Source organism: Gallinula chloropus (genome assembly GCF_964237585.1).
Source record: "Gallinula chloropus genome assembly, chromosome: 9".
Taxonomy (NCBI): Eukaryota; Metazoa; Chordata; class Aves; order Gruiformes; family Rallidae; genus Gallinula; species Gallinula chloropus.
The window spans coordinates 4,534,861-4,551,080 of record NC_140094.1 but is presented as its reverse complement, the minus strand read 5'-3'; the positions used below and the strand labels follow the sequence as shown (position 1 = coordinate 4,551,080).

The 16,220-nt window shown below is 60.6% G+C and overlaps 2 protein-coding genes across 2 annotated transcripts; both read right to left on the bottom strand.

Annotated features, from left to right (window-relative positions):
- Positions 1 to 146: 146 nt before the first annotated feature.
- Positions 147 to 1,397, bottom strand: ISLR (immunoglobulin superfamily containing leucine rich repeat; the record flags this gene model as incomplete). The annotated part of the gene is made up of 1 exon (XM_084268106.1): positions 147 to 1,397. One exon carries the CDS (start codon positions 1,395 to 1,397, stop codon positions 147 to 149), a length of 1,251 nt encoding a protein of 416 aa, XP_084124232.1.
- Positions 1,398 to 7,945: 6,548 nt separating this feature from the next.
- Positions 7,946 to 10,045, bottom strand: ISLR2 (immunoglobulin superfamily containing leucine rich repeat 2; the record flags this gene model as incomplete). Its single annotated transcript, XM_084268105.1, has 1 exon — positions 7,946 to 10,045. One exon carries the CDS (start codon positions 10,043 to 10,045, stop codon positions 7,946 to 7,948), a length of 2,100 nt encoding a protein of 699 aa, XP_084124231.1.
- Between the last annotated feature and the right edge of the window lie 6,175 nt (positions 10,046 to 16,220).

Genomic DNA, 16,220 nt, shown 5'->3' with positions numbered 1-16,220 from the left:
CTACTAGCCCCGGGCCTGAGTCTTGGCCCCCTTTGACTCCTGACCGCCCAGAGTTCCCAGAAGCTCAGCAAAGGCATGGCACTACGTGAAGATAAATGCTACAGAAAGAGGGGGGACTGCCCCCAGGGCACCGATTCCTCCTCCCTTTAACAGTAGAGCGTGATGCCCAAAGCTAGCAGGAGGGTCCCCAGGTGGACCTGGGGCACTGCTCCTCCCGCCCTGCCCTTCGACTCCCTTGGTACGTGGTAAATGATGACCAGCTTTTCTCCAGCCCCCGAGGGATCCATTTCATCCCCCTTGTAGCAGCTCCGACCCCCGAGGTGGCTGGCTTGGGGGTCATCCTGGAGCAGGTCTTCAGCCGGGTTCTCCGACCCAGCCAACGCCACGTTGACCGAGACATCCCGCGTGCCCACGTCGTTGACGGCGAGGCAGGTGTAGGTGCCTTCATCCTCCTTGCTGAACTTGGGGATGGCCATGGTGCCGTTCTTGAAGACCAGGAAGCGCTCTTGGCTCAGCTTGGCGCTCCCGTCCCGCGCCACGTTGGGCCCGCTGATCTCCACGCGGCGGCTGGAGGTCTGGATCTTCCACCTGATCTCCGGCGGGGGGCTGCCGGCCACGCTGCAGTGCAGAGACAGGGTGAGGCCGTCGTACATGACGGTGTTGTCCAGGTTGGAGAGGTAGGTGAGCTGCACGGAGGGGGCAATGCAGTAGTGGTTGGGGATGTCCGTCACTGCCCGGCCCTTCAGCCTGCTGGGAGCCACGCACAGGGTTGACCCCCCCTTGGTGATGGAGACAGAGGTGTTCTCAGTCCACTTCTTCAGCCAGAAGACCTTGCAGGAGCAGTTGAAGGGGTTGTTGAAGATCTGCAGCTGGGATAAGGAGGGCAGGTTATCAAAGGTGCCCTCGGCCAGGGTGGTCAACTCGTTGTCGTTGAGCCAGAGGGAGCGCAGGTCCTTCAGGGAGCGGAAAGCGTCCCGGGGCAGCCCCGCCAGCCGGTTGTTGTTCATCTTCAGGATCTGCAGACCGCTGAGGTTCCGCAGGTCCTGCCAGGGGAAATCTGCAATCTTGTTGTGGCTCAGGTCCAGGTTCTTCAGGTGTACCAACAAGGCAAAAGCCCCCGGTTCCACCACCCCAATCTGGTTGTAGCCCAGCCACAGCGACTGCACCTCAGGAACTTCGGCGAAGGAGCCCTGCCTCAAGGACCAGATCCTGTTGGCTGACAAGGTGAGGATGGTCACGTTGGAGGACAACCCCTTGGGTACCTCCTGGAGATCTTTGTAGGCACACTCGGCCAACAGCCGCCCATTCTTCTTGGTGGAGCAGGAACAGGCTCTGGGACAAGCCAGGCAGGGTCCCAGGAGCGCAGCCAGCCCCAGGCAGCAGAGCAGGAGCCTCATCCTTGCTCCTGGGAACAGATTTGGGGGGGGGGGGGGGGGGGGTAAATCAATGGGACGGGTCAAGCAGAGATGGGGCTCTGCTTTTTCTTGTCATATCCTAAGAGGAAGCAGTAGAGCAGCGAAGCATCCGTGTGGCTATTGGAATATTCCCTAATCTGAAGAAGGCATTTCCTTGCCAAGAGCAGGGAACTTCCCTCTAAACCCTTCCAAAAACAAGAAAATGCCCCTTTTTTCCTTTGAGCTTTGATGAAACAGCAGGGCCCCCCCTCTCCACCCCCCAGGATGCTGTTTTTCTAGGTTTCAAGATGAAAAAGTTGGCAGCCCAGCGTTCCAAGTTTACCCAGCTGATGCCAGAATTAGGAGAAGCAGGACAACCACAGCTCTTTCCCAACCAGCCTTCCCCTAAACCATCAAGCTGCCGAGACTCTCAGCACAATTTCAGACCTCAAACCAACCTCCTCCCCCTCCCCATCTCCATATTTTTCCATGTCATGGAAAAACCCCCGGCTTCTCGAGTGCTTTTTCTCAGCAGGCCAGTGTGGGGTCCCTGACTGCTGGAAGTCTTTAGAGGGAAATATTTCCCAGCTAACTCCTTACTCTCCTTTCTCTTGCCTGGCCAAGGAGACTTGGTTCCTGGCGGCTGGAAGCTGTGTCCCACCAAGGAAGAGGTTAACTGCAGCTCTGCGAGGAGCTGGCACCCGGGACCCCTTTGTCTCTGCCTTGTAAGCAAGTTTGGCTGCTCCTTCCAGTCCCCAACCCTGTCATTTAAAGCACAGGGGGGTGGTGAAGGGGAGCGGGGGGTCGGGGGGAGATGGTTTATTGGCAGTGGTGACGGTGAATAAACCCTGCACGCCAATGGGGGAAGGAGGGGGAGATGTGGGGGGGGTGGGCAAAAGAGGATGCAAAGGGTGCTGTCCTGCAGGCACGGGCTGGGGTTTAAGAGATCTGGGGGTGAGAGAGGGTTGAGACCCCAGCAGTGCAGGGTGTGTGTGTGGGGGGGAGATGAAAGGGGAGGAGGCATTTAAAGTCCCTGGCTGGTGTTATCTTGCGGTGTCCCAGGTGTTGTTTGCAAGGACAGCCCCCCCCCCCCCCACCCCTCAATGCGCTGCGGGATGGGGGGGAGCAGGGATGGGGGTACAGCGCTGCGGGGGGAGGGAAAGATCCCGCCGGGGGAGGCGGAGGTGCGTGGAGGGGGGGGGGGGGGTCCCGCGCCGCTTGAGCTCCCCGAGCACCCCTCCACCGCCAGCATCCCCCCGCTTCTTCTCCCCCCCCCCCCCCCCCCCCAACCCCAGGAGCTCCGTTACCTCTCCCCGCCGCCTCTCGCTGCCCCGCTGCCGGGGCGGGCCGAGCCAGCCCGGGGGCGGTGTGAGCGGGGCCGGCACGCTGCATACCAGAGCCGTGAATAACCAGCCAGCCCTCCTTCCCTCCCTCCCTCCCTCCCCGGCCTGCCCAGCCCCTGCTCCCCACTCCCCAGCGCTGCCCCCCAGTTCCCTTCCCCGGCCCTTCCTGCCCCTTCACCGGCAGCTTCAGGGGGATGGATGGATGGAGCCCTCGGTCGCCTTCGCTCCTCCGGAGGCTGGAGGGTAAACAGGACCGCCGGGTCCCTCGCCGGGCTGCTTCTCCTCCCCTTCTCTCCCTCCCCTCCCCGTCCCCCGGGTCCTGTTTGTTTTCCGTGGCACCGACCCACTCCTGCCGTCTGGAAACGGCCGGGGGGGGCCCTGCCTCCGCCCCCCGGAGCCCAGCCCCGCCTGGACACCCCACGCCCCCCTCCTTCCCGCCTCCCCGAACTGGGGGGGCATCCAGAAACTCTGTCTCCCCCCCCCCCCCACCTCTGGGGGAGGCAGAGTTTCTGGATGCCTCCCCCAGCCCCACATGTTGGGGTTCATCCTGCTTCACCCCCTTGCAGGGGACATCGGGGGGACTGGACAGAGGGCAAGCAGCTATGGAGGGGAGGGCGGGGGGGGGGGAGGAGTTGCCTCTGGGAGGGGGTGAAACGCTTTGGAGTCTTGTAGGGGAAGAAGCAGGGTGACCCATGGCTGTGTGGGAAGGGGGGTGGGTGCTCAGGGGCTGGTGAGGGTCAGAGGAGTAAGGATGAGGAGCTGTAGAGGTACAGGGAGGTCACCCAGAACCATTTCTCTGCCCTACAGATAAAAGCCTTTAAAAGCAGATCGTGGGACCTTCCACCAGAGGCCACGGTCCCCCCACCTGGCAGGACCACTCGGGTGAGCAGCCAGTCCTTGCTCCCTTCCCTCCCATCCTCATCCTCAACTGGAGCATCTCTGCAGGGGCTGCTGGCAGAGCAACGCTGTGCGCATCACCTCAAGGACCTGCGGGCTGGGCCCTCTCAGGAACAGCAGGGTGAAGGTGCAGCAGAAGGAGGGGTGGAGGGGAGGGTGTGTGTATCCCAGCCCGGTGTATCCCCGCCGCAGCTCGCTGCCTTTACGCTTGTGCTGCCGCTGAGGCCAGGCTGCGAACAGCCTCGGGGTTAAAAATAGTGCCGTGCCAGGGAGAGAGGGATCAGCTCCAGTCTAGAGCTGTTCATCGTGCGGGCTCGCAGCACCGGGGATGCTCTCTGCTCTCTGCGGAGAGGTTGCCTTCTGAAACCCCCACCCCACAGTGCCCATCATCCCAGAGCCTGTCTGAGAGGGTTCAAGGGGTCCGCACCAGTGGAGGATGCAGAGCAGGGGTGACCAGAGAGGGTGGAACCTAATCCTGCCTGCTCGCACCCCCGGAGCAGATGAAAGATGCTGCTCTGACCCCTTCTATGGGGAACCCAGGCTCCACTTGCGACCTCAGGGGAGGGGGCAGAGGGGCGATAAGACCCCCTCTATTCTGGGTCTGTCCTGGGCAGAGGATGCCAGACGCCTTCCCACAGTTTAGGTGACACCATAAGCGTGTGACAGCCTGGGCTGCGTGGGAGAGAGCTCGTCACCATCATGCGTGGGTACATCCCTCCTACTTCCCCCCCCCCCCCCCCCTCAAACCCCCGGGCTGATGACAGGCTCTGCGGAAGGGTTAATGCCTTAGGAGGGACGGAGCCATCCTGCCGGGATGCTTTAACCCTTTCCAGGTTGAAAAACCCTGGGCGTGGAGTGGAGGAGCTGGGGGGGAGGGTGTGTGTGGGGGGAGGATGCAGAGCTCCCTCTCTGACCCCTCCTTGTGCCTTTGGGCACCGGGTGTTAATTAGTGCCCTCTCGGAAAGGAGCAAATCTCAGAGTAATCCAGAGCCGGTGGGTAGCTCATCGCAGCCAGATTCCCTGTAGATACGTTAGGCAGGGAAATCTATTACTCTCTAATTAAAGGGAGGCAGAAATGATTGTTCTTTTTCTATTCCTTCTATGTTTCTAAGCACGAAACTCAATTATAAGTGTAGCTGCAGAAGGGGATTTGCCTACAAGGGGGGGGTGTGGTGTGATGTGGTGTGTCTCGGCTTGGCACCGGGTTTTAACAGCTGGAGCAAACACCTGGGCTGCTGCGAAGCAGCCTCACATCCCCAGGATTTGGGGGATTTGGGTGGGCACCCCCCTGCCCCCGCCGCCTCTTTGCATGCCGACCTGCTTTGTCTGTCTCCCCCGCGTTCCCTGCCGCAGGAGGAAGATGCAGAGGCCGGATTTAAAATAGAAAGGCGTCCTTTAGAGGATGGAGACGGGGCGTGGAGGGGGGGGGAGCTCTGCAGAACCTGTGTTTGGGGAGAGTGGGGGGCTTCTTTGGGGCCTCAGGGGTCACCTGTGGGTGCTGGTGAGTGGGTGACGGTCCCCACAAGACAGCCGGCTGCCGCCTCTGGAGCAGGGACACTAGGAGGGCATGTGGCTTTGTAAGCTCCAGATAAGGGAAGCAATCAAGAGGAGCCTTAAATCTTTGCCCTGTAATTGTGGACTTAAATCAGCAGCGGGACGAGGGGAGGATGCTCCCCAGCGGGCTGGGGAGGGGGCATAAATCTGCCGGACACCTTGAAGGTTTGAAGCTGGGGGTGCTTGGGGATGGGAGGTGACACTTTCCCCTGCCCCCAACACAGCTCTGCAGGGTGAGAATATATGTACCTACATAGGGGACATGTATGGGAGACGAGTGATGGGTGGGTATGTGTGCCCCGAGACAGCAAGCGTGTGTAAGTGGGGAGTGTGGGGAGTGAGTAGTGTGTGTGTATGTGCACTGAGCATACACGTTGTGTATATGCATATATATAGATGTGTAGAGCTTATATAGAATTTATATAGGTATATAGAGCATACAGAGAGCTTATCCATAGATCTGTAGAGCTCATATAGATAGATACGGGTCTGTAGAGCTTATACAAACTGTGTGCATGTATTGTTTGCATTTTTCTATAGGGGCATTAATAGACTGTGCCCATAGAGCCCATGGGTGTTCCATACATTATCTTTTCACACACGGGCCGTGTTGCTGTGTGCATCGGGTGTACCCCGAGCGCGTGGCACACGCGTGTGCGGAGCGCGGGCGCCTGGCGGGTGTCTGCCTGAGCAGGGCACGTGTGGTGAGTGTGTGGGGGGAGTGTATGGGGGGTGTGTGACTGTAGAGGTAATGGGTGTGTGCCTATAGGGATACTGGGTGTGTGCCTATAGGGCTGTGTGTGCCTATAGGGATACTGGGTGTGTGCCTATAGGGCTGTGTGTGCCTATAGGGATGCTGGGTATGTGCCTATAGGGCTGTGAGTGCCTATAGAGATACTGGGTGTGTATCTATAGGGCTGTGAGTGCCTATAGAGACAATGGGTGTGTATCTATAGGGCTGTGTGTGCCTATAGAGATACTGGGTGTGTATCTATAGGGCTGTGAGTGCCTATAGAGACAATGGGTGTGTGCCTATAGGGCTGTGTGTGCCTATAGGGATACTGGGTGTGTATCTATAGGGCTGTGAGTGCCTATAGAGACAATGGGTGTGTGCCTATAGGGCTGTGTGTGCCTATAGGGATACTGGGTGTGTATCTATAGGGCTGTGTGTGCTTATAAAGGTACTGGGTGTGTGCCTATAGGGCTGTGTGTGCCTATAGGGATACTGGGTGTGTATCTGTAGGGATACTGGGTGTGTGCCTATAGGGCTGTGTGTGCCTATAGAGGGAATCTGAGCGTGAGTTATATATAACACGCCTTAACATCCATCCCGCGTGCAGGCGTGGGTGGCCATAGGTACATATTTATAGCGTGTGCGTGCCTCGCCTGGAGCTGCCGTGATGCGTCTCCGTCTCCCACCTCCCCGGCGGTACCGGGATGCACCGGGCACAGCCCGGGGGCAGCAGCGGGGTACCGGCTGTACATCCCCTTCTCTCGCCCCCCCATCGAGCACAGACCCTTGTTCCACTTTCAATCCCTTTTATTGACTCTTTCACAGACAGAAGCTCGCAGAAAGGCGCCCGCGGCTCTCGCCGGTCCCGCGGTTCCCGGGGACCGGAGGGAAGAGAAGAGGTGGGGGTGGGGGTGTGTGTGAGCGGCGGCGGCAGCGACCCTCGCCTCCCGGGACCGGGGTCCCCTCACACACACACACGCACACACCACCCCTCCACCCCCGCCAACCCCCGCCCGCCCGCCAGCAGCACGGACGCGTCTACGGCACAGACACTTGGCTACAAGGCTACTCTACCCAAAACACATCGAGGGGCCCCGCCGGGCCGAGGGGGGGACGGGTTGGAACCGGAGGTGGGGCGGGAGTAGGGAGGTTGGGTCACCGCCGGGTGCTCAGCGGCATCCCCGGGGACGGCTCCGGGGAGCCTCGGTAGCCACCGGGCAGCGGCGGGGCTCGTACCCCGGCATCCTCCGGGCAGCGGGGAGCGAGAGGAGAGCACCGGGGAGCCCTGGCACCCACCGAGGAACGGAGAGCTCCACCGGGGAGCGGCAGGGACCGGGGAAAATAGGGACGCACCAGAGCGCGATGCGCACCCACCAGGGCGCGGACCGAGGCGCGGCGGGAACCCACCGGGAAGCGGCACGGAGCGGGGATGGAGAAGGATAACGGCGAGGAGCGGTGGGGACCGCACCGGGCTGCGGCGGGGTTCCCACCGGGACTCGACGGGGCCGGATCGGGGAGCGGCAAGACCGGACCGGGGAGCGGAGGGGACTCACCGGAGACCGAGGGGGCTGAGCCGTTTCCAGCGGAAAAAAAAGGAAAAGATTTAGGATACCGGTTGGGCTTTAATTTTTCCCGTTTTTCCTCTTTTTTTTCGTTTTTTTCCTTTAAAGGAAAAGAAAATAGGGGATGAGCGGAGGGCAGAGGCGGGCGGGGGACCGGGAATCGTTGCGATGTTGCCGCCGAGCCGGTCCCCAAAACGGAAACGAAATCGTAGGAGAAATGTCCCGCCCGCATCGAGCATCCCCGGAGCGAAGCCCCTTCCCCGGGGACCTGCCGCCTGAGGGAGGAGGAAGAGGAGAAGGAGGAAGATCAGGACCGTGTCGCTGAGGATGCTTCAGTCTTCCCTCGGAAGAAAAGCAGCGGCGATGCCCCGGGAGGGGAATGGCGGGGCTGGGGTTGGGGTTTGGGGGGGTCCAGGGAGAAGTGAGGACCGGAGGGAGCAGGAGGAGAGGGTGCGGGGAGGCTCAGCGGGGGCGCTGCCGGTAGTTGCCGTTGATCTCCTGGGAGATGGTGACAGCCTCGGCGCCCAGCGGCAGCTTGTCGCTGTACTCGGAGCGAACCTCGAACTCCTCGCCGTTGGCTTTAGATTGCGACTCTGCCATGGAGCTGGCTGCCACGCTCTCCTCCCGCTCCATCTCCGGAGCCCCTTCGGCTTCCCTCCTCTTCCTCCGCCTGCCTCCTTCGTCATCCTCCTCCTCCTCGTCATCTTCTTCCTCCACGTCCGCTTCCCCCACCTCACTGGGATTGTAGTTCTTCTCGGACTCCAGGTAGGAGGCGCGGGGGTCAAAGTCAGTGGCCATGTGCTTCTCCATCTGGTCGGGGTTCTGGGCCTTCATGATGAGCTTGTAGGTCTTCCCTTGGTACTTGGAGAGGAGGTGGCACCATGTGGCTCCCATCAAGGGCAAGGTGGCCAGCACCAGCAAGAAGATGCTCACAACCACGATGATGATGAGCGAGGGGATCTCCTTTTTGGTGGTGAAGACCACTTGGACCTGGCAGTCCTCCCCCAGGTAGGTGAGACACACGGAGTAGTTGGTGCCGGGGTTCAAACCCTGGAACCAGTACGAGTTCACCCCTTCCTCAATCTTGGACCACTGGACCAAGGCGTGGCCCTGGCTGCTCTCCTGGCACAGGTAGAGCATCCTGAGGTGGACTTTCTCAGGCTGCATGTAGGTGGGTGTGAGCTGCACCCGGGCATCACGCTCTGACACATCTAAAGCGATCACCCCCAGGTCGAAGGTGTGCTGCTTGAAGTCTCCGCTCTGGTTGAAGGCATGGTTGGAAATGTACTTGCTGGTTTGCGTGGAGCCACACTTCTTCTCAAAGGATGGAACCTGGAAAGGGACTTGCCCATCTCCCACAGACTCTGTCCCAGCTGCTGAGGATGGCTTGCTCTGCCGGGTGGGACCGAGGGGTTTGTTCCTCTCATCCGGCATGAGCACACTGTTCTTTGCTCCCTTAGCCCCAGGCTTCTTGTCACCTGGCTGTGCTTTACCCCCCAGCGGGTCTCTGCCAGGCTGCAGTGGGTATTTCTGGGTGCCTGCCACAGCCACGTTGACTGAGGTCTGGTTGCTCCCCATTTCATTGGTGGCCAGGCAGGTGTAGGTGCCTTCCTCTCTCTTGCTTAGGTGGGGGATCACCAACGTGCCGTTCTTGAAGACCAAGAAGCGCTCGGGGTCCTGTTTGAGGAGATCTTTCCCAGCGCTTTCTTTCGGGTTCCCGTTGAGCTCCAGGGCTTGGCTGGAGGTGCGGATCTTCCAGCTCACTTCAGGTGGTGGAGTGCCTGTCACAGCACAGTGCAGCGTCAGGGTGAAGCCATCAAAGAGCTCTGTGGTGTCCAGGTTGGGATAATAGGTGAGCTGCACGGTAGGAGAGGTGCATTGCATGTCCGGGATCTTCCCCACCGGCACCCCTTGGAGCTGCTCCGGGAGGGCACAAGTGATGGAGTCCTTCTCAGGGATGGAGATGAGCGTGCTGTCCATCCACTTCTTCAGCCACTGGAGCTTGCAGGAGCACTCAAAGGGATTGTTGTAGATCTGCAGGTGGGAGAGGGAGCTGAGCGAGTCAAAGATGCCTTCTGCAAGGGCGGTGAACTTATTGTTGTTGATGCGCAGGGACCGGAGGTCCTTCAGGGTGTGAAAAGCCCCCTGAGGCACCAGAGCCATGTGGTTATTGTTCATCTTGAGCAGCTGGAGGGCGCTGAGGTTGTAGAGGTCTTGCCAGGGGAAGTCCACGATCTGGTTGTGGCTGATGTCCAGGTTTTTCAGCTGCACCAGGATGGCGAAGGTGCCGGGCTCGATGGAACGGATCTCGTTGTGCGCCAGCCAGAGGGACGTGACCTGGGTCACCTCCACGAAGGAGCGCCGCTGCAGCGAGGTGATCTTGTTGGCCGAGAGGCTGAGGGTGGTCACGTTGGAGGGCAGCCCCGTGGGCACCACCTGAAGATCCTTGTAGGCGCAGTCGGCAAACTGGTGGGCATACTTATCCACGCAAGCGCAGGGCTCCGGGCACGCCCGGGCCATGCCGAGCAGGGCCATCAGCCCCAGGGACAGCAGCGGGGCCATCTCCCCCTGCCAAGGGACACAGGGGGCTCTCAGGGCTCCCGCCCCCTCTCCACGCCCCCCTCCCCGCCCGGCGAGAGGCGGCGGCGGGGCCGTGCCCCATTGTCTGTACCCGGCTCCCCCCCCTTCCCCGCGCCCCCCCGCCTGCCGCCCCCTCGTCCCTCGCTCCGTCTCATCCGCTCTTCCCCTTTCCCCTCCTCTCCTCCGTTTTCCTCCCCTTCTCCCCCGTCTCTTCCCACCCTTCTCACTCTCTTTTTCTTGTCTTGTTCGTGTTTTGCCATCCCCCCTCCCGCCCCCCCAAATAAATTAAATCTCGGCTTCTTTCTTCCCCGCTTTTATTTCCCCTTTTTCCTATTATTTCTTCCGCTTTTCTTTTTTTTTCTCCCCAATTTCTCCTTCCACCCTTCTCGCTGTTATTCCCTTCACTTTTCTCCCTCCTTTCTCCACCTCTACCTAGTTTTCTCCTTCTCGATTTTCCTCTCTTTCCTGACCCCCCACTTCGCCCATGTCCTCCCCCCCCCCCCCCCGCGCTGCCCCCCATCACCGTGGGGGTGACCCCCGCACCTTACCCGCTCCTAAGTGGCGTTAAGCAACACGCAGCCCTTCTCCTCGCCGTTACCGGTCCTCCGCATCCTTCTCCCGACTCACGTCCCTGTAGCACGGAGGAGCTTTCACCAGCCCGGACGCGACGGTGAGGGCCGAGGGTAGGGGGGACACACCCCACCCGTACCCCCGCACCTCTCCGGGCTGAGCTGCGAGCCGGAGCGGGGCCGTACGGGCACTGGGCTGCCGAGGCGAGAGCGAAGGGAGGAATTAGCATTTCTGCCAGCCTCCCCCCTCCGCACGGCTGCCCCCTCCCTCCTCGCCACCCCTTTCCCATCCCACCACCCACCCACCGCCGCCGCTCGCCAGCCTCCGGCGGGGACGGAACCGGCTGCTTCCCGGGGCGGGCGCGGCCCCCCCCTGCCCCCCTCCCCTCTTCCCCCCCAATCCCCCGGACCCCCGCCTTCCCCCCCCAAAAAAATACCCATCATAAACGCCCTGCCCGTAGAGCAACGAGTACAACTCACAAGCAGTTGGCAGCAGCCATGAATTCAGCACACACACACACACACACGGTCCCCGCTTTCCCCACGGTCCCCGCCGTCCCTCCGGGTCCCCACCTCCCCGCTCCCCTCCGGAGGGACTGGGATGTCGTCGGGGCAGATGCAGGATGCGGGATGCGGCTTCCCCCCCGGTCCTCCCGGGACATGGCGGGGCTGCAGCCCTTTGGAAACCGCCTACGGACGGGGAAGCAGAGCTTGGGACCTAGCCCAGCCCTCTCGGTAGCCCTCCCGGTAGCTCCCCCCCAGCTCCCGCCGCCCGGCGATGCGGTGTTTCTGCGGGGCGATGTGCGGCGTGGCCGCCGCAGCCCGTCCCGTCCCGGGCGGTTCCGTTCTGCCGGGGTGCGTTTGAGCCGGGGGTGGGAGAATGGGGGGGCAACGATACGACGGGATGGGACACGGGGGGTGGTTCCCGGGATGGGGCCGTTCGCCCTCATCTTCCTCTTGAAGGTTTCAGCCCCGTGGAAAGGCGAAGTAACGGGCAGTCCCCTCTCCCCTCCGCAGGTTCCCCTCGACTTGGAGGGGGTCTGTTGTCTGTTCCCCCTCCCCGCCAGTCCCAGCCCTGCCCCTCGCCTCTCCCCGCGCCATGAAGAACCCGAGCAATCATTGATTTAGTGAGAGGGATCGATTCCTGCCCCTCCCGCCACCCCCCAATCCTATCCCCTGCTCCCCCCCCCATCCCCACCCCCGCATCCCTCTCTCTCCGCCGACCAGGGCGTGGGGGCGGGGGGGGACGGGGGACAGCCGGGGCGGCTCCGCAGGGGCTCGGATGGGTCAGCTCCATTCTCCCGGTATCCCCGGCACGGCTCTGTCGCGACAGCCAACGGCCCCGCCTAGAGCTGCGGCCCGGCCCTGAGGCTACCGGCCCCCCCATCCCCGCCCCACGGAGTCTGGGCACGTCCCGAGAGGGGCTTCCGGGGGTGGGAACCACCACCCCCCCACCCCCCCCCGGCGGTCTGGGGCAGGGGGATCTCGCTGTCTCCGTGCTTGCTCGCAGGCGGAGTAAAATCCCGCTTATCTCTTCCTCGTGGGGAGCCAGCTCCGCACCCCAGCCCCGAGGCCACGGGGATGGGCGTGTTATCCCCAGGTCGAGGGGGATGGCGGGGGGAGAAGAAGCTGGCGATGGGGTGCCTGATGGCTGGAAAGGCAGAGAGGGGAAGGTACTTGACAGCAAAATGCCCAGATCTGATCTTCTATGCCGGCTCCAGGCACCTCCGCCCTCCCAGGAGCCACATCCAAATCCCCCCCTTCCCCCTCACCAGGTGCTTGGTGCTCGGGGACCACCTCTGCCAAATCGGTCAGCCTTTGATGTGCCTCAGTTTCCCTTCTTCCCTGCACTGTGAGGGCTGCCAGGTGGCTGCCACCCACTTGGCTGATGTGTTGCCACCCAAAACACCTTCCTTCTGAGCAAGGGAACCAACACTGCCCCAGAGTCCTGCTGTGACCACCTACATCACACTGTCACTGCACTTCCCAGCAGAGTTTTGGCCCAATTTAACTGACATCCCCCAGAAAAACCTGGGCACAGTCCAGGGGACTGTTCCAAGATGATGGACAAGGCCACCACCTGATTTTTTTTGGGGTGAGGGTGGGGGGTGGGGGCCTGCAGGGTTCTTCAGAGGCATCAAGCAGGAAGGAGGCATGGCTTCAAATCCAGCACAGACATCTGCAGGGCAGGGCTTCCCGCTGGAGCGGGGTTCGAGCTGCTGTGGTGCTCTCAGCATCTTCTGGGCTGAGCTGTGAGTCATCCCCTTCCCATCCCGGCGGCTGGCTGGTCGCCCAAGCATGCCCTCACCCTCACCCTGACACTCTCCCAAGCACTAGCGAGCTGCAGCCCAGGGAATTACAGCATCAGGCATTTGGAGTTGTGGTTTGCAGGCATTTTTTTCCACACACCCCCCCACCCTCTCCCTCTCTCTGTTGTGCTCTGAACACCCACGGGCTGTCAGCCTCTCCCAAGCCCCATGGCAGCGAGTTCCATGGGTCAGCAGAGCAGCACCTGGGGGCTCAGCATCTCCAAGCAGGGCAGGTGTGTAGCCACACAGCTCCTCAGTGCTGCACAGCTCAAGGTCTCCATGTCGCCGTGGGGCTGCAGGACCATGGGTCAGCCCTTGATGGCATTGATCCATGGTCAGGGCTTGGGCTGTGAAGCTCAGGTGGGAGACACAGGGCTGAAAGCCCACTTTGAGGAGGAAGAAAGTAGGTTAAAGTGCCACAAGGACACGACTGACAGGGAGAAGACGCTTGTTTTCTGGCTTGGCTGCTATCCACCACACTACGCTGAGCTCTTCCCAAGATGCCTTCATTCATCATGCAGGAGGAAGAAACCCAAGTGTCCTAGATACGGTGGCAGCATTTCAGGAGCATGGGAGGCAGCGTGTGGTGCTAGAAATGGGTCAAGGGATGAGGCACGTGTGATGGGATGGATAACACATCCCTCCTCCTGCTCCTGAGGGCCAAGCCCTAACCTACATGCTCTGGAGGTCATCGCAGCATGAAGCTGCATCCATCCACCTCCCCATTCATGCTTCTCCAGGAGACATGATGTGTAGGGTTCGTGTCACCACTCGTGCCTCAGTTTCCTATGGGCTGAGTGAGGGTAATAACAACCTCTGTGGTGTTATTACACCACAACCATGCTCTGTGGTGGGGCTTTAGACTCCTCTGCTGAGAGCTCCAAGAGAGGATGGAGGTGTGGATGGATGGATGGATGGATGGATGGATGGATGGATGGATGGATGGATCGATGGATGGATGGATGGAAAAGTAGGTTCTGGGGCTGTCAACACTTCCAGCTCCCACCACACCTACCTCAGCCCCAGGCATCCTAAATTTCAACATGGTCCTAAACATCTGGCACATAGCAACTGGGCTGGGGGTCAGCTCCAAAGCTGGTGCTGCCCACCAGCCTGGGCAACAAATGAGGGCAGCCTCCCACCTGGAAGCATCACTGAGCCACCACTGTGGGCAATATAGGTTTGATGATTTCCACCATTAACTTCCAACTGGTGCCTGAGGAGGAAGAGGAGCCCTCCTCACCACTCTGGTCAGGGGCATTGCCTATTTAAGGAGGAGAAAGCCAAGCACCTGGTTTAGGCTCTTCTGGCTTCCTCAGCTTCTAGCCCTGAGCCAGCTCTTCCAAATTCAGGTGAGTGCATCAAGCCACCACCCTGGGAGTGTCCTGGCTGGCCAGAGATGATGTGGCTTCCCCCTTCCATCTAGACAAGGCTTCCCTACAGCTTCTCCTTGCCACTCCTCCAAGTATTTAAGAATCCTGACCACCCTGGCTTTGCTCTTGATGGTCTGTGGGCTGCCAACCTCTTTGGATATCAGCAGGCTGATGATTTTAGTAGGACTATAATCCAGGTAACTTTCCTCAGGGTGCATTTTGCCCTCCCTTGGGCTTCCCTCTGCCCTGGCCAGCCAACCCAAGCAATCTCATAGGACGTAATCAAATGCAGAAGAACTGGCCCTTTGGCTCTAATTAGTTTTGCATGATTGTTGGGAGAAGAAATCCATTTTCATAAGCAGGGAGGATTTATGCTGCTGCTTCTTGCTGGGCTTTTTTTTTTCCCCTCCTATATTTTATTTCCCTCCCTTCTCAAGTCCTGAAGCACTTTGCTGAGGGCTTAGCAGGGACTTGGTTTATGAATGGTTTAGATTGAGTGATGCATTATTAATAACAGCCAATCAAGCAGGCAGCATAATATAGATCATTGCAGGGGATTCGCTTAATTCAGCGAAGTTATTTATTGCCCTAAAACAAACCCCACAACCCAGAGAGACTCCAGTTCTCCCTCATACCTCTGGCTCTGGGGATTCTCACAGGGTGGCTGTGGGTGGAAGGGGAGGTCCAAGCAGGGTTGGTCCAGTGTTTGAGTGTGTTGGGGATGGAAGCTGGTGGGACCTTTGGGGACCCCTCACCCCACAGGGGTTACAGCCCATTCCTCCAGAGCTTGTTGGGTGGCAAACAGTGACAAACGCTTCTCTGGATGGATGGATGAGCTTTATGGCAGCTGAGGGTGAAGGAACAGCTTGTCTGGCTCCCACAGCCCATTGCCCTCACTATTGTTTTTACAAGGTGTTGATGAGGCCGGTGACAGGGGACAGATGGGCTCTGCTCTTGTCTGGCTGTGCCCCTTGGTGCTCACAACCCTGTATCAGACACCAGTGAATCCCCCCCCCCCCGGGGGGTGACAGTGGCATGGTATGAATTTGGTGACAAACCCCACGTGGCACCCAAACAGTCACTGGGGATCCGGATCCATCCCGATGGCCACGGGAATTTAATACCCAGGGATGGCAGCCGGGAGCCTTCACCCCCCCACCCCACCCCCCCACCCCCCCTCCACCCCCCGCCCCCACCCCTCCATCCCTCTCCTGCCCATCATTCCCGGGATCCGAGCCACCTGTTCATCCTCCCCTCCCGTGCCTACGGCGGCGGACCGGGCGCCACGGTGACGGGCGCGATGCCTTCCCCAGCTCCGGGGTGTGATTCCAGGGATGCGCGGGAGCGGGGGATACGGGAGCGGGAGGAGGCGAGCCGGCCCCGCACAGCGGCTGTGCAAAGGGGACACCTGGCGGTGTGTCCCCGCACTGCTTGTCACACCCGCCCGGGGTTTGGGGACACCGCTGGCGTTCCCTGCTTGTCACCCTGGGGACACACACACGCACCCGGGCTGCAGGGGTCTGAATGGGGGGGGGGGGGGGGGGTGAGGGGGGCAAGGGAGGTGGTACTGCCCCGGTAGGGGCATCTCCGCTCCTGGGTAAGGGGGGCTGGAGACACCCGAGGGGGCTCGCCGCATGGGATAACGCTGGACCCAAAAGGCCAGGGGGAGCTCTGGTGCCTCTCCAGCCTCAGCACGTACAGCACACTGACCCTCCTGCCCAGCCTCAGCAGGGATGCACATCCACAGAGACCATTTCCCAACAGGAAGAGTAGGACAGCAACACATTCCAGAAGCACAGACCCTGGGTTTCCTCCATCTTTCCCCCCAGGGGACAATCCTGTACCCCTGGTCTGGGCACCTGGCAGTGATGGGGCGTCCACCTCTCTCCACACCTTCACCATTGCT